This window comes from Spermophilus citellus, assembly GCF_964194105.1.
Source record: "Spermophilus citellus genome assembly, chromosome: 6".
Classification (NCBI taxonomy): domain Eukaryota; kingdom Metazoa; phylum Chordata; class Mammalia; order Rodentia; family Sciuridae; genus Spermophilus; species Spermophilus citellus.
The window spans coordinates 112247749-112269999 of NC_138187.1; the positions used below are offsets into that span (position 1 = coordinate 112247749).

The 22251-nt window shown below is 34.0% G+C and overlaps 1 protein-coding gene across 7 annotated transcripts in view; it reads left to right on the forward strand.

Moving 5' to 3' along the window:
* The window catches only part of ENAH (ENAH actin regulator), a 150184-nt gene extending 128457 nt beyond the window's left edge, over positions 1 to 21727 (forward strand). For 4 of the 7 annotated variants that reach the window (XM_081300189.1, XM_081300191.1, XM_081300193.1 and 1 more), the window contains 5 exons: positions 1464 to 1530; positions 9082 to 9144; positions 12463 to 12541; positions 14265 to 14322; positions 15225 to 21727. In XM_081300189.1, the coding sequence (XP_081156315.1) occupies positions 1464 to 1530; positions 9082 to 9144; positions 12463 to 12541; positions 14265 to 14322; positions 15225 to 15262 (305 nt within the window). In that variant the 3' untranslated portion in view covers positions 15263 to 21727. The remainder of the gene's footprint in view (positions 1 to 1463; positions 1531 to 9081; positions 9145 to 12462; positions 12542 to 14264; positions 14323 to 15224) is intronic. The other 3 variants (XM_081300188.1, XM_081300192.1, XM_081300194.1) reach the window with 1 other exon arrangement.
* Positions 21728 to 22251: the final 524 nt, after the last annotated feature.

Consider the following 22251-nt stretch of genomic DNA (forward strand, 5'->3'; position numbering starts at 1 on the left):
TGAGTCAGAGAAACTAATTGGGGAGCTCTGCCAGTGTTTCCAAAGACCAGCCTAGGCTCTTCCTCCTGAAACACACCTAGAACCCCTTAAAGAAGATGGCCTTATTTCTCCCAGCCAGCTGAGCCTGTTTAAGATTAAAAGAGGGTTCTTGTTTGGCTAATTGAGAAAGGACCTCAGACAGTGGTTAAAAAGCCGCTGCGTCTTACCTTCTTTGGAATTACTTTTCTTTCTACCTGCCTCATTGGTGACACTGCCCTAATGAATGTTCCCCTCCCTGTTCAAGATGTACCTCATTTTTACTAAGGACTTCCCTCTTTTCACCTTTTGTGCTGGTGTGTTAGATGTGTTTCTGATTCTGGCTGTCCTGGATACCATCTGATTATTTGATGTTTCCCAGCCAACTCAGGATCTCGCCACCACTGTGGCAGTCATTGAGAGAATATGTTAACTGTTAGAATATAAAAGAAGAAATTAAAAAGTATTGTGAAAAAGGGAAGAGAGGTGATTAATTAATGAGTAACGCAAGATTGGTGATGATTTTACAATGCCCAGATGCCTGCACGTAGCAGAAATCTAGAATCAAAAGCCATTCTTCATGAAAGAGTTCTCATTTAGTTTTGCACATAAATGTATTTTTAAGAGACTATATAAAAGATGCCTAAAAGAATGCAGAAGACAGTTGAGCAGCTACATTGGAACTCAGCAGTTTTATGGTTAAAACTATACAGCAAGATCACAATTCATCTATAGACTTGATTTTCACATGGCTCAAATGCCTCTCTTCCACTTCTCATTTTATCCATTCATCCACTGAAACCAATGACAGCATCAGAGAGTAAGCCAAATTAGAAAAAAGTTCAAAGCACCATAGCCACCCAGTGAATTCACTACCTAGTGTCTTATAATGAGAGCTTAAGTGAGTTTACTTATATTTAACTGAATTATCTGTTAAGTTCAAAGAATTGATTATGAAGGAAATATAATAAAATTGTATGATTCTGAAATTTGTTTTGAGTTTTTTAAAATTTTTTACCAAGAGAACTGTTTGGATTTATGAACTGCTGAAGTACAGGAACACATTACAGATTGTTTTTGTTTTATTATTGGCACTAAAAATAGATTAAAATAGTGTAGATACTATCTCATTCTAATTAAAATTTTCATCTTTCTGATTACATGTTTATTAGAGAAACTTCTTACCATTTGGTTTATAGAACTATAATATTTAGATTTTATAATCTTAGATTCTTCTAGAAAAATGTCTGCTTATTAATTTTTTCTTATTTTAAGGTCTGAAACTGCATGTTAGAATTCTTATTTATTTAAATTAATGTTTAGAATTTAAATAACTTTTATCTACAATCTATATAAACAGGATGGTATTTTAGTATTTTATTGTTTCACAATAACTCTGGAAAGCGCATAAAAGTGTTTAGAGTAACATTTGTTCCTTTCTTTTGAAGAACCAACCAGAAAACCTTGGGAAAGGACAAATACAATGAATGGCAGCAAGTCACCTGTTATCTCCAGGTATCAATTTTTTTTTCTAAGTTTTATATTACATGTGTATCTAAAAAGAAGGAAATACAGTTTTACTATAGAAAGAACTATAGATTAGAAATTTCACAAAAGGAGCACATAAAATAATCGTAATTCATCTACTATTGGACAGCCACTGAGCCCAATGTATTTTTACTAGTGAGTGCCTGATAAATTTTACCCTGTATTTATTAACCAGTTGGTCTGAAATTTTAAGAATAGTTTTATCCCTCCCAATTTATTTATTTTGAAAAATTAAAACTATGGAAAACTTGAAAGTATGTTACAGCAAATACTCATATAGTCATCACATGTTAACATTTTGCCACATTCATCTTAACTATATACATATTCATACTTTTTTTCCTTCTGAATAGTTTAAAAGCAAATTGCAAATAAGTGCTGCTTTACCCTAAATATTTTAGCTTTTCTGAAGAATCAGGACTTATCCTTTGTAACCAGAGTTGTACCATTACAACTCCAAGAAATTTAACATTGAACAATAATATCTATATAATATACATTCACATTTCCCCATTAGTCTGGAAAGGGTTTTTTTTTTTCAAGTATTTTAAACTGATAACCAGCTAGAGATAAAAGACTGTAGTTTATAACAGTAGAATAAACTTAAAACTTTGAATTTATGAAATAGAAATTTGCTCTCTCTGTTGAAATTTCTAATCATACTCAAGTTATAAAGATAGTACCCAGAAACTACCATCGGGGCAGAGTCAAGCAAAGTATTTCCTAGCTAGCATACTTGATTATCAAGGCTGAATTTAAGTCATAGGTCTTAATTTTTTCTTGGTTTATGAAACAGTTTAAAAGGCTCATATTTTTCCCAGACCAAAAAAAAAAAAAAAAAAGATATGTATTTACAGACTAAAGAAACTGTTTAACTTTTCTTTCGGAGCTACCTATCTTATTTTTGCCTCATAAAAAGCAAACTTGACTCTAATTATAGAAACCTATTAAAGAATAGTAAGTACAAAGATAAACTTCATAGTATCAGAAACCTGCTCTATGTTGTCCTAAATCTAAATTTGGATTTGGCTTTTGTTTGGTTTTTTCTGCTGGCAGCAAAGAAGATTTGGTGATGACACAATTATTTAAGCTCCACAAAGAACCCAAGCCTTTTTGAATGTATAAAAGCTTTTGGTTTGTAATAACTAAAAGATGGTTATATTTAAGCTCAGAAGAAAATGAAGAGAATTGCTTTTGGTCAACATGTTTTTTTAGTAGAACAGAACTGAAGTGACCTTCTATCATATCTATAATAGTTATACTTTTTCTTCAGTAGAACATTAGGAAGCCTGATTTTTCAAGTATATAACAGAGTACAGGGCTGTGATGGCCATTTGTCCTTTTTTTTTTTTTTTTTCTTTTTTTTATTGTTGGTCGTTCAAAACATTACATAGTTCTTGATATATCATATTTCACAGTTGGATTCAAGAGGGTTATGAACTCCCGTTTTTACCCCGCATACAGATTGCTGAATCACATCATTTACACTTCCATTGATTTACACATTGCCATTCTATTGTCTGTTGTATTCTGCTGCCTTTCCTATCCTCTACTATCCCCCCTCCCCTCCCCTCCCCTCCCCTCTACTCTCTCTACCCCTTCTACTGTAAATCTTTTCTTCCACTTGTATTATTCTTCCCTTACCCCTCACTTCCTCTTGTATGTAATTTTGTATAACCCTGAGGATCACCTTCCATTTCCATGCAATTTCCCTTCTCTCTCCCTTTCCCTCCCACCTCTCATCCCTGTTTAATGTTAATCATCTTCACATGTTCTTCCTCCCTACTCTGTCCTTAGTTACTCCCCTTATATCAAAGAAGACATTTGGCATTTGTTTTTTTAGGGATTGGCTAGCTTCACTTAGCATAATCTGCTCTAATGCCATCCATTTCCCTCCAAATTCTATGATTTTGTCATTTTTTATAGCTGCATAGTACTCTATTGTGTATAGATGCCACATTTTTTTTTATCCATTCATCTATTGAAGGGCATCTGGGTTGGTTCCACAGTCTAGCTATTGTGAATTGTGCTGCTATGAACATCGATGTGGCAGTATCCCTGTAGCATGCTCTTTTAAGGTCTTCAGGGAATAGTCCGAGAAGGGCAAGAGCTGGGTCAAATGGTGGTTCCATTCCCAGCTTTCCCAGGAATCTCCAAACTGCTTTCCAAATTGGCCGCACCAATTTGCAGTCCCACCAGCAATGTACAAGTGTACCCTTTTCTCCACATCCTCACCAGCACTTGTTGTTGTTTGACTTCATAGTGGCTGCCAATCTTACTGGAGTGAGATGGTATCTTAGGGTGGTTTTGATTTGCATTTCTCTGACTGCTAGAGATGGTGAGCATTTTTTCATGTACTTGTTGATTGATTGTATATCCTCCTCTGAGAAGTGTCTGTTCAGGTCCTTGGCCCATTTGTTGATTGGGTTATTTGTTATCTTATTGTCTAATTTTTTGAGTTCTTTGTATATTCTGGATATTAGAGCTCTATCTGAAGTGTGAGGAGTAAAGATTTGTTCCCAGGATGTAGGCTCCCTATTTACCTCTCTTATTGTTTCTTTTGCTGAGAAAAAACTTTTTAGTTTGAGTAAGTCCCATTTGTTGATTCTAGTTATTAACTCTTGCGCTATGGGTGTCCTATTGAGGAATTTGGAGCCCGACCCCACAGTATGTAGATCATAGCCAACTTTTTCTTCTGTCAGACGCCGTGTCTCTGATTTGATATCAAGCTCCTTGATGCATTTTGAGTGAACTTTTGTGCATGGCGAGAGAAAGGGATTCAGTTTCATTTTGATGCAAATGGATTTCCAGTTTTCCCAGCACCATTTGTTGAAGATGCTGTCCTTCCTCCATTGCATGCTTTTAGCCCCTTTATCAAATATAAGATAGTTGTAGTTTTGTGGATTGGTTTCTGTGTCTTCTGTTCTGTACCATTGGTCCACCCGCCTGTTTTGGTACCAGTACCATGCTGTTTTTGTTACTATTGCTCTGTAGTATAGTTTGAAGTCTGGTATCGCTATACCGCCTGATTCACACTTCCTGCTTAGCATTGTTTTTGCTATTCTGGGTCTTTTATTTTTCCATATGAATTTCATGATTGCTTTATCTATTTCTACAAGAAATGCTGTTGGGATTTTGATTGGCATTGCATTGAACTTATAGAGAACTTTTGGTAATATCGCCATTTTGATGATGTTAGTTCTGCCTATCCATGAACAGGGTATATTTTTCCATCTTCTAAGATCTTCTTCTACTTCTCTCTTTAGGGTTCTGTAGTTTTCATTGTATAAGTCTTTCACCTCTTTTGTTAGGTTGATTCCCAAGTATTTTATTTTTTTTGAGGATATTGTGAATGGAGTAGTTGTCCTCATTTCCATTTCAGAGGATTTGTCGTTGATATACAGGAATGCCTTTGATTTATGCGTGTTGATTTTATATCCTGCCACTTTGCTGAATTCATTTAGCTCTAATAGTTTCTTTGTAGACCCTTTTGGGTCTGCTAGGTATAGAATCATGTCATCTGCAAATAGTGATAATTTAAGTTCTTCTTTTCCTATTTTTATGCCTTTAATTTCTTTCGTCTGTCTAATTGCTCTGGCCAGTGTTTCGAGGACTATGTTGAACAGAAGTGGTGAGAGAGGGCATCCCTGTCTTGTTCCAGATTTTAGAGGGAATGCCTTCAATTTTTCTCCATTCAGAATGATGCTAGCCTGTGGCTTAGCATAGATTGCTTTTACAATGTTGAGGTATGATCCTGTTATCCCTAATTTTTCTAGAGTTTTGAACATATAGGGATGCTGTACTTTGTCGAATGCTTTTTCTGCATCTATCGAGATGATCATATGGTTCTTATTTTTAAGTCTATTGATGTGGTGAATAACATTTATTGATTTCCGTATATTGAACCAGCCTTGCATCCCAGGGATGAATCCTACTTGATCATGATGTACAATTTTTTTGATATGTTTTTGAATCCGATTCGCCAGAATTTTATTGAGGATTTTTGCATCTGGGTTCATTAGAGATATTGGTCTGTAGTTTTCTTTCTTTGAAGTGTCTTTATCTGGTTTAGGCATCAGGGTGATGTTGGCCTCATAGAATGAATTTGGAAGTTCTCCCTCTTTTTCTATTTCCTGAAATAGCTTGAAAAGTATTGGTATTAGTTCCTCTTTAAAGGTTTTTGTAGAACTCTGCTGTATACCCATCCGGTCCTGGGCTTTTCTTAGTTGGTAGTCTTTTGATGGTTTCTTCTATTTCCTCAATTGTTATTGGTCTGTTTAGGTTGTCTATATCCTCCTGACTCAATCTGGGCAGATCATATGACTTAAGAAATTTATCGATGCCTTCACTATCTTCTATTTTATTGGAGTATAAGGATTCAAAATAATTTCTGATTATCTTCTGTATTTCTGAAGGGTCTGTTGTGATATTGCCTTTTTCATCCCATATGCTCGTAATTTGAGTTCTCTCTCTTCTTCTCTTCATTAGCATGGCTAAGGGTCTGTCGATTTTATTTATTTTTTCAAAGAACCAACTTTTAGTTTTGTCAATTTTTTCAATTGTTTCTTTTGTTTCGATTTCATTAATTTCAGCTCTGATTTTAGTTATTTCTTGCCTTCTACTTCTTTTGCTGTTGTTTTGCTCTTCTTTTTCTAGGATTTTGAGATGAAGTATGAGATCATTTATTTGTTGGTTTTTTCTTTTTTTAAGGAATGAACTCCAAGCAATGAATTTTCCTCTTAGAACTGTTTCCCATGGATTCCGATATGTTGTGTCTGTGTTTTCATTTAACTCTAAGAATTTTTTAATTTCCTCCTTGATGTCTTCTAAAACCCATTGATCATTCAGTAACCTATTGTTCATTCTCCAAGTGATGCATGATTTTTCCTTCCTTCTTATATCGTTGATTTTCAGTTTCATTCCATTATGATCAGATAAGATGCATGGTATTATCTCTACTCCTTTATATTGTCTAAGAGTTGCCCTGTGACATAATATATGATCTATTTTTGAGAAGGATCCATGTGCTGCTGAGAAAAAAGTGTAACTGCTTGATGTTGGGTGGTACATTCTATATATGTCAATTAAGTCTAGGTTGTTAATTGTGTTATTGAGTTCTATAGTTTCCTTATTCAACTTTTGTTTGGAAGATCTGTCCAGTGGTGAGAGAGGTGTGTTGAAGTCTCCCATGATTATTGTATGGTGGTCTATTAGACTCTTGAACTTGAGAAGAGTTTGCTTGATGAACATACTGCTCCATTGTTTGGGGCATATATATTTATGATTGTTATGTCTTGTTGGTGTATGGTTCCCTTGAGCAGTATGTAGTGTCCCTCTTTATCCCTTTTGATTAACTTTGGCTTGAAATCTATTTTATTTGATATGAGTATGGACACTCCTGCTTGTTTCCGCAGTCCATATGAGTGATATGATTTTTCCCAACCTTTCACCTTCAGTCTATGTATATCTTTTCCTATCAAATGCGTCTCCTGTAGGCAGCATATTGTTGGGTCTTGTTTTGTAATCCATTCGACTAGCCTGTGTCTCTTAATTGGTGAGTTTAAGCCATTAACATTTAGGGTTATTATTGAGATATGGTTTGTTCTTCCAGCCATATTTGTTTATTAATGTTACTAAACCTGATTTGTTTTCTTCTTTGATTATTTCCCCCCCTTTACTGTCCTACCTCCCACTGTTGGTTTTCATTGTTATATGTCCTTTGAAGATCTAAATTGTGACAGGGAAGAGACCTTTCCTTTTTTTTTTTTTTTGTCATTACCCTGCATTTCTACTTCATTGACAGGAATCAGATAAGTGAGTTTATTTAAAATTAAGCCTGAGTTGATGGTTAAAGTTGTATCTTGGAAGGGACATGAAAGAGAGGTGCTCCAAATGGAATAAGATCTTTGATTTGTTTGGTCTCATTTAGTGAAGAAAAAATGTTCTTGGAAAGATTTTTTTTCTCCATACTTTTAAAGGAAGTTTAAGTGCTTGAAAGGTCACCATTTTGAAAGCATTTTTTATATGGATTAGTTGAATCTTGCTAATCATATTTCAACTCCATTAGATGCTTTCCCTTCCAACCTGTACCAAAACAGAAATTCTGATACACCTGAGTATTTCCTGACCTCTCTTGTACTACTTACTCTTTTTTTAAAAAAATATTTTTTGAGTTATAGATAGACACAACACATTTGTTTATTTTATGTAGTACTGAGGATTGAACCCAGTGCCTCACAAATGCCAGGCAAGCGCTCTACCACTGAGCCACAATCCCAGCCCCTCTTGTACTACTTTTGATAGGTTATATATTTCTACCATTTATGTAATAAAGTTTCACCAAAAACAATTTTAAACTTTAGATTTTAAAAATCTGATTAAAAGATGAAGAATTATATTGCCTTTTTAAGTTATCTCCCTTCTTCCCCTCTACTTTTTTTTTTTTTTTTTAGTTGTAGATGGATATGGTACCTTTATTTTTTATTTTTTGGATGTTGATGGACCTTTATTTTATTTTATTATTTATATGCAGTGCTAAGAATCGAACCCAGTGTCTCACACATGGTAGGCAAGCACTCTCCCACTGAGCCACAACCCCAGCCCAACCTTTATTTATTTTTTTGATTATTTATTTTTATGTGGTGCTGAGGATCCAACCCAGTGCCTCACACATGCTAAGCAAGCACACTACCACTGAGCTATAACCACAGCCCTTCCCTCTTCTTTTTGAAAGCAAATACCTCGGCTGTTTTATGTTTATGAATCTAATCTTTGCCTTGTAGTGAAAGTACTCATTTCTCTTTGTAATATCCATGTGAATGTTATGGTAGGATGAGTTAAGTAATAATGAGGTGCTGCATTATGCTGAATTTATTAAATGAAGATGTCAGGATAATAAAAGCAAGAAGGTTTTTGAAAATGTTTCAAACTATGACTAGAACATAACATTGCAAAGTTTGTGAATTATTTCTATGGTTTTAATTTGAGAACTTACTGATCTTGGGGCTAGGGGTGTGGCTTGGTGGCAGAGTGCTTGCCTGGCGTGGGCAAGACCCTGGGTTCAATTCTCAGCAACATACACATAAAAAGAACCTTACTGATCCTTGTATTCAAAATGGGGAAAAGAGTTCCTTATGTATCTGAGTATAATTTTGTCACAAGCCATAATGATTTTAAGTCTATTAGTTAATATTCACTATAATAAAATTTTCTTTGTGTTTTAATACTGTTTGAATAATTGGTAAGTTTTACTGTGCCTATGGCCTACAAAAATGCTACTGTGTAATAATTTTTAAAAATTTTTCTGTAATTGTCAAGTAAATGGTATCCTCACATAAGTAAAATGAGTCTCAACATATCTTTTTTTTATTGAAGAAAACAATTATTTTAAGGATAACAGATTCCTTTAATTCTTGTTTTGTTTGCTATAACTAAAAAACCTGTAAAGCATTAACATCATGAGGATTATTTTTTTAAAGTTCTATTGTATATTCCTTTAAATGGTTTTCCCCTCCATAGACGGGATTCTCCAAGGAAAAATCAGATTGTTTTTGACAACAGGTCCTATGATTCATTACACAGGTATCATCCTGCTGTGACTTTGTGGTTTGAGACTTTTAAATAACATGTTCAGGATAGGGCTGAGCTTTTTCTACCTGGATTGGTAATCACCACAAGAAGGATATTCAGGAAGATTGAGTCTCTCATTTTTAGCTTTATTTTGAAAACTTCAATAAAAACAAAAACCTGCCATTACTTTGAAGTCAGACTGGGGTAAATATAAAATGGTAAAAAACAGAAATAACTAGAATGGAAATCTAAGGCCATATATATTGTCTAGGTTGTTCATGATTATGAGACAGGCTTTTAAAGCGTGGAAAAGAAGATCTTGTGCTGGTTGTTACTAGAACACAGGACACTATTATAGCCACAGTTCTGGATATTCTTTGAGAAAAATCTGTTTCCTAGATACTGTATAGTAAATCATCTTTAATAACTTAACCTACTATCCTGAGCTGATTCTTTTCTAGGATGTGCCTATTATGCCATTTTTTAATGAAGAAAACTTAAAAGATATGAACCATTCAGGGCTGGGAGGGGGGGTGTGTAGCTTGCATGCATGCATGTGTACACACACAAAAGGATTAAGTGAGGGGAGATAAAACATCTGTTTCTTTCTCAATTAAAAATTTTGACAATGAGCTGTGGCTGTGGATCAGTGGGAGAGCGTTGCCTCACACGCATGAGGCTCTGGGTTCAATCCTCAGCACCACATAAAAATAAATAAATACATAAAGATAGAAAAATAATAATAAATAATAAAAATTTTGACAATGAAACCAAGCGCTTTTTTGCTATTTATAGAACTTGGCAGAATGGGAATTTACTGTGGTACAGTTATTTTATAGGCAGGTGTCTAGAGTCAACACTCTTTATTAAACAATACAATCCTCTGAGAAACCCTTTTATTTTGTTATTAATTATGTTGAAGACATGGGTTAAGAAAACATTAAATATATTCATGTTGTCATACGCATCTGTTTTGTAAAATACACATTAAGTTTACTGAAAAACATGAATTGAATAGTATACAGAGGGGGTGCTTATGATTAGGAGTTCTGTAATCAGACTCTGATCAAATTCCTATCTGCTATAACTATTTTCATGCTATGATGATCAACATTTGAAATTTAGTTTTGTCATCTAAAACTCCATAAAATGTTTATATTGCAGTAATAAAATAGTTTTTCCTGCTTTATACTGAGGTAGAGTAATTGTTCTGAATAAAATATTTATTTACTAAGAAAATTTGCTAGAAATATAGTATTTAACAATGAAATCTTCTCACTTCTTTCACACATAGTACACATAGTAATGTTGAAAAACCTTTTTTAAAAAAAAAGTGGTGATTACGTCTTTCCTTCAGTATGAAAAGTTCCCCCCTTGAGTTAATTCTCATGGTGGTGGTGGTGATAGATTGCATGTTAGCATGAATTAAATTTTATAAAAATTGCATGTTTCTTCAATTGTTTATAACACTTATAATTTTTTACTTGTTTAGAAATAGGATATATTTACAGCATACTGCTCAGTCATGTAGCATATTATAGCTGTTCACATGAATTTTGGAGATATTTATTATATAGCTTCAGAGAAAATAGCTAGTTAGTTATGCTACTTAAATATGATTAAAAACAAAACAGTAATTAGTAATTTAATTCTGGAGAGCAGGAATAGATAGCACGAGTATACAGAATGCAGTTTATCAACCTTCAAGCATATTTACTAGGAGGCTAGATATGGTGACATATACCTATAATCCCAGTGATTGAGGAGCCTAAGACAGTATGATTGTAAGTTCAATGCCAGTATCATCAACTTAGTGAGGCCCTAAGCAATTTAATGAGACCCTGTCTCAAAATACAAGATAAAAAGAACTGCGCATAGCTCAGTGGCAAAGTGTTCGTGGGTTCAATCCCCAATATTTAAAAAAAAAAAAAAAACAAGAATATTTACTAGAGTTGACTGCACAGAAATATTAGAACTTACATACTGTGGGGCCAGGGAATATAGCTCAGTTGGTAGAGTGCTTGCCTTGCATGCACAAGGCCCTGGGTTCAATCCCCAGCACCACCAAAAAAAAAAAAAAAAAAGAACTTACATACTGTGAATCTCAGTAAATCTTAAATGACTGTGGAATTAAGTTGTCTCTTTCACATAATAAGAAGGTATATCCTCACAAGAGGAAAGGAAATATTTTATACAAATCTTCTTATCCTCTTCAGTGCCTAACTCACTGCTTGTTGGATAACATTATCAGAAAGTTATTGTTTTCCTTTGTTCATATAAGCAGATACCTAATACCTATTCATAATGACATTTTAAGCAGTACTATGTTTGGGTATTAAAATAAATTAACCCAGTATTTTGTTTTCATGAGCAATGCCTATGGGCATTATATTTTATGAATTATGAAATTATAACATTGAAAAAGTTCAGATTTCTAATGTTGGTACTCTCCAAAATTGAAGATACATGTGGGTTTAATGAATGGTCTCGAATTATATTGACTTATGATTCTTAGAGATTGGTCTTCCACTGAGGATTTTTCTCTTATTGCCAGTATTGGAGAGGGAGGCATGACTGATTTATTAGGTGTTGAAACATTTGCTTAAAATATGCCTAATCTCTAAGACTTGTCATGTAAAATTTTTAATAGAAGCTAAGTTTTTTTAAGGGTGTAATTATTATTGATCATTAGCTTCTATCATTTCCTTGTTGAGTTTTTTTTTTTTTTAAACCATGTAAGTTTTTAGAAGTACTTGGTCTGAAACAGCATTCAAATGATGTCTCTATAAAAACCTTATAGGGAAATAGCCACATAGCCAATTAGATATGAATGTACTGCTAATCTTATTATCATTCTTTCAACATTCTTGTTTGTTTTAATGCTAGAAATAGAATAAGGTGAGGGCTGGGGAATATAGCTCAGTTGGTAGAGTGCTTGCCTTGCATGCACAAAGCCACAGGTTCAATCCCCAGCACCACAAAGAAAAAGAAAAGAAAGAAAAAAAAGGAATAAAAAGATACAAAGAAATCATACTTACTAAAATGTTTTCTTCCTGCAAACTGAGGCATAGAATTTGTAAACAGATGTGTATTACAGTAAATATTCAAATTTTTGTATTTTTCTTTTTATTGATTAATGTAAAAAAGTGAAAAATATTGGTTTTCTGTTCTAATCAGTCCCATGATTTTGACACTTAACTTTTTAACAAAATGTGTTTTATTTAAGAAATGTGTTTAAATCTGGTGTTGGGTTGGTAAAGTTAAAATTTTTTAAGAGCTCATAGAATCATAAGTGTGGTTTAACCTATCCTGGAAATTACATTTGTACAGACCAAAATCCACACCCTCATCACAGCCCAGTGCCAATGGAGTCCAGACAGAAGGACTCGACTATGACAGACTGAAGCAGGTGGGTACTTTCCTTTACTTGGACTGGTTTCTTTTTAAAAGATACCTTGTATGTGTAAGTGCATTGTGTGCAATTGTAAGAAAACCATGGGCTTCTACTTTCTCTTACCATTTTGGGGAAAATGGGCTCAACAAATCTCAGTTTGGTAAGAATGTGAGGAGATAAGCACTCTCGTATACTTCTGCTTTTTAAGAGGCACTTTGGGGAAGCAACTCAAAAGCCATTGACTCTAACAATTTCATGTCAAGGAATTTATGCAAAGTATTGTGAGAGTATACAGGTAACAAAACAAATGTGTGCAGTTATCTCAGTTTTTTAAAAGAAAAAGATATTGTTTATACTTTGAATACATAATGCACTATATTTAATACCTATATACTCAGGAAGGAGTAACAGGTGATGAGATTGCAAGTTTTAAAGTCTTATTTCTAAGAGATGAATTAATTTTTTTTAGATAAACCTAATTTTTGAACTGAAAAACTATTGAAATGTTAAATTTTATGTAATTTGAAAGGAAAGCATGTGGTCATTGATAATCAAGACCTTGTTTTGCTTTATATTAAGTATGTCTTTCATTTCTTGAAAATGCTTTAACATTGAGCATTTGCACACGTTTGAACATATGGTAAATTCTTAAATTACCTGAAGTAATGGAGTAGAAAAAGGGAATAGATTGAATTTGAGGGATTATTTGAAGTTTAATCTGAATAAGTATATCTATTAGCTCACATTAATAACCATTGTGTCTCAGTTTCCTTGCTATTTTATAATTGAAAAAATTTTTCATTAATGAATCTTAACAGAGCAGTTTAATTTTTCCTAAAGTATACAATGTTAAAGTCACATAATTTAAAACTAATCCTTCCAAAGATAGTTGTTTTTCACCAACTTAGCTTCAGATCCACAATTCTTGAAGAAGTATCCAGGGCATCCCTGTTAAAACAGAAATATAATGTAGACAACATACAGTGTTTTAAGTTTTTCTAGTAATATTTTTAAAATGGTGAAATTAATGTTTTACTTGACCTGATGTATTTGAAATAAGCTCATTTCAATATATTGTTAATATATTTGAAATTCCATTGTTATTTCACATTATCTTATTCATACTAAGTCTTTGAACTCTGGTTCATATCATTTGAACTAGCCACTTTCAAGTGCTCAGGAGCTATGTGTGGCTGGTGCCTTCTGTGTTGGATGGTGTGGGTCCAGCAGGGTTCTGTCCATCTTTATCTCTGCTTCATTAAGGCAGCCCCTGAAAAATCCTAAATGCCCTCCAAAAGAATCCTAGATTCTTTGAAGTATTGCTTAGCAGCTATGGTGATTCCTAAGAAATCCCCATACTTAACACCAGGTAACCAATATTTGCCAAGAGCCGATTGTCTAGTAACATCCTCCTCCTTGAAACTTCTTTTATATATTACCTTTCAGACTGCTACCAGAGGACTGTTGTCTTTTCTAAAAACTATTTGAATCATACTTTTCACTGGATAACAAAATAGTTATTTTAGTTTTAGAAAGCATTCTATTTCATATCTTGCTAGGCTAGAATAAGCAAAGATTGGAAAGGAGAAATATTAAAACAAAATTTACCAAAGTTGGACTCTGGAAACAAAAAATGGCTCATCCCATTTTTTAACATTTTTAAGGTTTTTATATGAATAAGAAACCTTTTAGTAGTAATTTCTCTTCCCCAACCTGGTGTTTTTCTCTAATATTTTAGGACATTTTAGATGAAATGAGAAAAGAATTAACAAAGCTAAAAGAAGAGCTCATTGATGGTAAGTCTCTGAGTAAATTTGCTACCTCTTTAAAATATTAAGAAGAGCTGTGTTTAAGAAAATGCAAATAAAGAAAATTTTTATTACTTAAAGATAATAACTTTATCATAATATCAAGCTCTTTGTTTGGCTTAGGATATCGGGGAGGAGCTCTCCGGCTTATAATGGAAATTATTTCTAAAAATAAGGATAAACAAGATCCTTAAGTTTCAGTTGTTGTCTGTTATTTGAAAAACTGGATGGGAAAATTTTTTCTTTACGTTACCTCTGCTCATGTATCCCACTGTCCTCTTGATGTTGAGCCACAGAATTGGGTTTTTGGTTTCTTTTTTGTATACAAAAAGGAAAATAAATAAATGTATACACTTTAAGAATTAGTATCATCTTTGTAATAAAACAAAGATCTAGATAATGAAAGCTGCAAAAATCAATGTATTGACAAGCACAGTGCTGCATGCCTGTAATCCCAACAGCTCAGGAGGCTGAGGCAGGAGGATCTCTGGAGTTCAGAGCCAGCCTCAGCAACTTAGTGAGGCCCTAAGCAGCTCAGTGAGACCCTGTCTCTAAATAAAATACAAAATAGGGCCGGGGAGATGTGGCTCGCTGATTAAATGCCCCTGGGTTCAACACCTAGTACAAAAAAAAAAAAAAAATCAGTGTACTTGAATATAATCCTTAAAATTTCTTAAGAATTAGTTACTCAGGCTGGGGTTGTGGCTCAGTGGTAGAGTGCTCGCCTAGCACGTGTGAGGCACTGGGTTCGATCCTCAGCACCATGTAAACATGAAATAAAGATATTGTGTGTCCACCTACAACTAAAAAAATAAATTAAAAAAAAAAAAAGAATGAGTTACTCATAGCACCTTGTAGTTGTATTTACTTTCAATCCTTTTTCTTTCCAGCAATCAGGCAGGAACTGAGCAAGTCAAATACTACATAGAGAAGCAATCTAAGGAGAGATACAGAACTTTTTAATCTGGAGAGAAAAAGAAAAATTTCCTAGAATCCCCCTACTTTTCCCTCCCCCTCCCCCCAACCCCACAATGATTTTATGAGCTGTAAGAAGAAAATGGAGACAACCAGTCAGAAGGAGGGAGAAACCGACATCCTCTGAAAGCCTTCAGATATTATGACTCTGGTGATCAGTTATTTCCCTCCCAGTTTGCTGCTTTTTTCTGACCTTTACCACAGGATGGAAGAGAGTCGTATATGAGTTCCTGTTAACGGTTATGCAGAAAATACTAAGCTCGTCAGGCAAGATCACCGTGCATTGAAATATTTTCATGTTGAGATAAAACTGCACATTTTCCACAATCCATTGCTAAAATAAAGAAGAGAAAGGCTTATGAAGTTTTTTTTCACCCCCTAGAGAGTGCTGATGAAGAATTTAGCAAGTTCTGCTATTGTATTGTAAATGTTTCTCAGGTTTGTCTTCCTATCATATTTGATATTCCATGAATAATGAGATCAGCCCTGTGTAGGTTAAGATCATAAACTGGAACAAATGAAATTATATTTGCTTTCAAAGGGTGATATTTGTCAGAAAGTGTCCTAAAAATGATTGGTCCAGCTTGAGAAATTTTAGAATGATAGGAAGTCTCTCAAGTTAGCCTTCATGCAATTTTGTAGTTTAAAACATAAAATTCATCCAGAATTTAAAGATTTAGATGCCTTCCTAAATTGTTACAATGCTTTACCAAATCTATGACTTCTACATAACACAAACCAGTGGTCAAATGTAAAACAATATACTGTAGATTTACTGTAGGTTTTCAACCTTTTTTAGATTTATGCATGTGGACATTTTTATAATGTACTTACAGTCACCACAATGTTAGCTTTTTTAATTGCAAACAGTAATGCATGTCACACTAATATGTAGTGGCCTTTTCAAGGCTGAGTCCCAGGGAAAACATTTTGTAGAATAATAAGGAAATGGGAGGAAGGGAAGGAATAATTTTTTATTTGAAGTTAATTTCTGCACTATCTTTTTTCTCAATTACCTGCATGAATAATAATGAGGAATATTTTGTGACTTTAATTGGTAAATATGTTAACAAAACCAAGTACTTAACCTTTACATCATGTCTTCAGCTATTTGTATTTTAACCGGTAATTTCAATGGTCTGAAACATGATACTGAGTTTCACATTAATTAAATCTTATTGTGGAACTCAAAGAGTTTGATCACTGAATTTGGCAGTTATTAATACCTAGGTACCCCTGCAGTGATACAGGTGTTCAGGTACATGTTCCTGATGATGCAGCTGCTTTTGAATTTTGTTATGTTGAAATACAAGAAATAACAATGATGGCAGCAATTAAGGTCACAGAAACCATTAGCTAAAGAGAAACCATTGAAGAGTTCTGCAGTTTTCTTTTTTAACAAAGTGAGACTTCGGTGGTGGGAAGGAGTAAGATACTTTATTATCACCCTGTGTTGGGTGTGGGTGGGTGTGCACTTGCGTGCAGTGTGTGTGTGTGTGTGTGTGTGATCCACTCCCTTCTCTTTGAAACTGGTAAGATTAAAATAGGGCATAAATCCTATATGTTACAATTACAGATTTCTGGAAAATTTAGGAAATCAACCATTCTCCAGGCTCTCCATCTTATGCTTGAGTTGTTATGTGCCATAATTGCTTTGAATTCTCTTATAATCAAATCTTACACTAAAATTCGGAAGAAATAATCCACCTTCATCTGCTTTCTAGATTTTGTACATCTCAGTTCTAAGACAAAGCTTATTGATAGCATAATTTTCTACACTCTGCAGATTTGCAGTTGTTACCACTACAAAAATGTTTGAGGGAATTTTTTCCTTGTTAAAATAGTTTCTGTTTCTGTAGAAACTTCATTTTTTAGATTAAACTGTGATGGGTGAGCTATCATAATTCAAGAGTAAACAGGTCTTTTTTCTATCAAGTATTCATTGTCGTGTGATAGTAGTAAAGGCATTAAAGATGCAGCAAGCTTATAAATTACTATTCTCTAAAGGAAATAGGAGGCATTTTCATCTTTATTATTGTTCTTTTAGACACTTTGATAATATAAATGTTTATGTCCCCTATTAAATCTGGTCAGAAATCACTTTTGATTTTGTTGGGTAAGTTAAATAGTCTATAGTGGGTAGAGTACTGAGTACAAGTGGTCCAAAGTAAGGTTAAAAAACTAAAATAAAATGCTAAATCTTAAAAGAAACTGGTTTATGCACTAAACGTTTTGTGCCTTGGTCTAATATTAACATGATGTCTGTGTAAAATGACAAAAAAGAACCAGTGTTGAATCATGCTATATTTTCCATCATTATGCATTATCCCAGACTGCTAAATGTGTTCCTTCCAAGAAGTTTGAACTACTCTACACTTTTGCTGTCATATATGACAGTCCTGTTGTTGTTAGAGATTTCAGTAATTAAAATGGGAAACAGAAGCTTAAGGTATTTTCCTAATCAAAACTATGTCCTTGGAACCACATTATTATGATGGGTTTTGTGCTCTTATACATTGGATGTCTTAAGCTGAGTACAGTTTAGGGATCCCTTCTAATTACAGGAAGGTACTGCTTTCCTCAACACTGTGATCTGACCTGTGACAAATCTGTACTATACACTATGTAAATGGCTAACAAGTCAATTGCAAACAAACTGAATGTACAAATCTTAGTGCTGGTGCTGAAATCTCTTCAGAATAGTCATCATGATTTAAAAGTTTGTTTAAAAATTTGCAAGCATCAAGTGTCAATCAAAACTGAAGATGAAACACTAATGAATGTTGAATTTTCATGCTCTAGGTGTACTTCCTTTTTAGATTTTTTTCAGTTCTCTGCTGTTTTTACCATAACTGTTTCATTTAAATTTCCTACGCGCTAACTTCATTTTGTGCGATTGAAATAAAATTGCAGTATATACATGTTGCTCGTTTGTGACAGTTAGATGATCTTCTGAAATAATTTGTTAGTTCTAAAATATAAGTTACCCTGAATGTAAAAAAGAAAAAACAAAAAACACCTTAAGAGTCCAAGATTTCACTACTTAAAGTTTACATATCACTATTTCTGTATGTTATTGTTGTTTGAAGATTTCATAAAAGTCAAAAATACTAAATAATGAATACAAAGGGAATGTATGACAATGTATTTACTTTTTGTTTGAAATAACTGTTGGGTGTCCCCATTTGTCTTATTTTCTGAGTACAATTTGACACAGTGTCACAGTTGAGGTTATAAATGTTTGATTCTATTCCACTTTCAACATTGTGGGCAGATACTTTGATTCATTTGTACATTAAAATTTTTTCTTTGTGTCATTTGCAAGTTAAAAGACATTGGTAAAGGGCATTATTAAGTAATTCTAAATGTAGTAAAATCTATATCTGTATTGTTTATTCTATATGCTGGTTTCTCAAACTAGTTTTGCATATATAACCAGCAGTAATTTTGTCTATTATAATAAGTATTCATTTTGAGTTCCATTTTAAAATTGTGTCTTCACTAGAAAGTTGCCCTTTTATCAGACCCCAGTCATGTCCGCCCCCCCCCCACCGCCCCTGTTATCTTCTCTCTTGTGGATTGCACGTTCCTATTATTCATTTACATTTGTAATCATTAGGGAGCCCACTGTTTTAAAAATGCCATTTTTCTCTCTGTCCCATCTCAAGTTTGTGCTTCTTTTTGTGTCAGAATGTTTTCTATAAACTAAAATCACTGTACATTCAAAAATTAAGCAACACATGCTAACCTTTTAAATTTACCTAGTTGCAGTTTTTTGTCTCCTAAGTTTTATATATAGCAGTGCCATTGGGAAGAATTGGCCTTTCTATGAAACACGGTTTACAAAGGTGTGCTAAAGGAGCTCTTTAATTCATTCTATGGCTATCATAACTTTATAGCCTCATTACCCTTAAATTCTACTATGTGCTGTCATTTTTTTTTGTTTTTGCTTATCAAGAAAACATGAAGGAGCTCCTAATTCCTTTGTGCAGCTATTAAAAAAAAGAAAGAAAGAAATTCACTTTACAAAAGAAATTTACTCCAGCATTGACTTCCAAAGTCCAAATCTGATCCTAGTTGTACCATTTTGTTTTTAATAGGTTAGTTTCTGTGCATCCCCCTAAAGCTCTGAGAAATGAGAAAAGGATCCTAAAAGTATATTGAAATTACTGATATTTAATACCTCTTGACTCTTCACCGAAGCCATTTATTATTTATAAGTTAGACATGTTTGATGTCAAAACTTGATATATTTATAAGAAATCTCTGTGACTAAGTGAACAAAAATTTTCTAGGTTCATTTGATTACATAAAGATAGAGGACATTTACTTTTAAGTGTTTTTTTTTTTTTTTTTTTTTTTGATTAAGAGGCTCAACCCCTCAGGAAAAGCCATTTATTTAAGCCAAGCATTGTGTGTAGTCTGTAATGCAAATTTTGTTTACTCCCTGTGATCTCATAATTTTTGAGATGTAAAGAGATTTTTTTTAATACTGCATTGGAAAAAATAAAAGCTCCAAATTTTATAGTATAAAATTGACTTTTAAAAAAAAGAAAGCAAAGATTCTGCAGTAAATCTAGTTTGATAATAGTCACCATCAGTGGAACACTAAAGGTCAAGCCACGAAAGAGGAAAAATGAGCCCTTTAGAAATAGAAAATTTGAAAACTGCTGAAGTATGAACTATGTAAACTTACATGTCTTCCTAAATCATTTATAAGTAACAGACATTGTGAAAGGGTAATAAAATGACTGGGTCATGACGACTTAGTTAGTTTTAAGAATTTGCCACATTTATTGGTTCTTTTTTTTTTTTTTTTGGTGGTGCATGGTGATTGAAACCAAGGCCATGTACATGCGAGACAATCACTCTACCAACTGAGCTATGTTCCCACCCCTTATTGGTTATTTCTGTTGACATCTGAAGGAACTGATATTGATACATGTGAAAAACATGGAAAGGAAAAGATTACTTTTCAATTATTACATTTCTGTTGCACAAAAACTTTCTAAACTCAATGGTTAGGATCACAGAAGGCACATCATAGGCCTTGAGTTCTTGCTGTTAACATGCGGAATAAACACTGAAACCTTAGCCTAATGTTTGAACCAAGGATAAGTCACTGAGTAGCACCCTAGTTTTTTGTTTTTGTTTTTTGTTTTTTTGTTTTTTTTTTGAAACATTTTGAATAATCAGAACATAGTTGGAGTCTCTGGAAGCTTCCCATGTAGAACTCAGGATTACTGAGTAGAAGAAGAAAACCCAGAACCCAAGTAAGATAACAGGAGAGTACAACCTACCTCAGTTGTGCTCTCTTCCCTACTAGTTGGAAAACTCAGAATACACCAGTAAACTTGTCACTTAATTCAGACTTTTCTCAACAAAAATTAAGTTCTGAGGATACAGCTTTCAATTTTAATAAAAATTATTAGAAGCTTTTGTATCTCATTAGCCAGGTTTGTTAAATTGTATTTGTAACAAAACATCTGTGTATAGGTGACAGCTTCATCATTTGTCATGTTGTAAATCTGATTTCACTATTTCCCTTAAAGTCTTTGAAAGATTTCTTTAACAGAGGATGACAAAATTCTAAAAATACATATTTTTAAAAATCCACTAATGGCGATTACAGAATAAGTAATGGGTTGTTTTCTTTGGTATTAGTCAATAGTTGTTTTTCCAAGAAGTCTTAGAATATATAGAAGATAGTGTGATTTTGAACTTTGTATTGTATAGGAAGTAGCATTTAAATGAAAACTACATTGATCGGTGCTTATATTGAGGGATATTTAGTACTCCATAAGGTCCAAAAGTTTCCGTTCAAATTGACAGAAACTCCAAATAGGTTCTTGGTTTACCTTTAAAATGTGCTCTAGGCCTGGTGGATGTAGCTCGGTGATAGAATGCTTACATAGCATGTGCAAGGCCTGGGGTGCTATCCTTAGCATCGTCTTTTCTCTCTCTTATGAAATAAGTATGTCACAGAGGCTTTTAAAATTTTTTGTTCTTGCCAGGCATGGTGGTGTAGCCTGTAATCTCAATGGCTCAGGAGGCTGAGACAGGAAGATCACGAATTGAAAGCCAGCCTCAGCAACAGCAAGGCACTAAGCAACTCAGTGAGACCCTGCCTCTAAATAAAACACAAAGTAGGGCCAGGGATGTGTCTGAGGTTGAGTGCCCTGGAGTTCAATCCTCAGTTGTTGTGGTGGTGGTTGGTTGGTCTCTAAAGAACACCCGCTGTTCACAATCTTTAGTTGCATCTATGGATCTCCATCTCCACCTGGGGGCTGGAGTTGTGGCTCAGTAGTAAAGTACTTGTCAACATGTGTGAGGCACTGGGTTCAATTCAAGTCTCAGCACCACCTGTCAATAAAATAAAGGTCCATCAACAACTAATAAAAATATTTAATAATTAAAACTACCCACCCACTCCCTGCAACTTTAAAGGCATCTTCAAAATTTTTCAAGTCATTTCAGGGGAGAAATATCAATTATGATTTTCATCACCACAGCCTGGTTGAACCCAGGTTCAGACTTCAGATTAGGTGTTTTACCTTAAAGTCAGGTTTGTCTGCTCTGGGGGCAAGTTAACCCAACATTGTCATTGCAAACCTCATCTGATTGCTGCTAGTTGTGAAGCCTCCCCAATGCCAGTGATTGGGCACTTCAGAGAAGTCAAGTGTGAAATTGTGCAGAACTGAGCTTCTCATCAGCTGCCCTTGGAATATTGGTTTTAGGTACTGAGTTTGCAGCTAACATTTCCAGGGAGAATAATAGTTTAATCTGGATATTTAGGAAGGGTTAGATATTTAAGAGAAAGCCACATTAAAATCTAGGTATTGTTTCCTTTCTACTTACTAAAGGGGTAAGAGTTGCAAGCCTCAGCCAGTAGTTGACAATTTGGTTTCCCTACTATAGACTCTCTGTGCCTCATTGTAACTT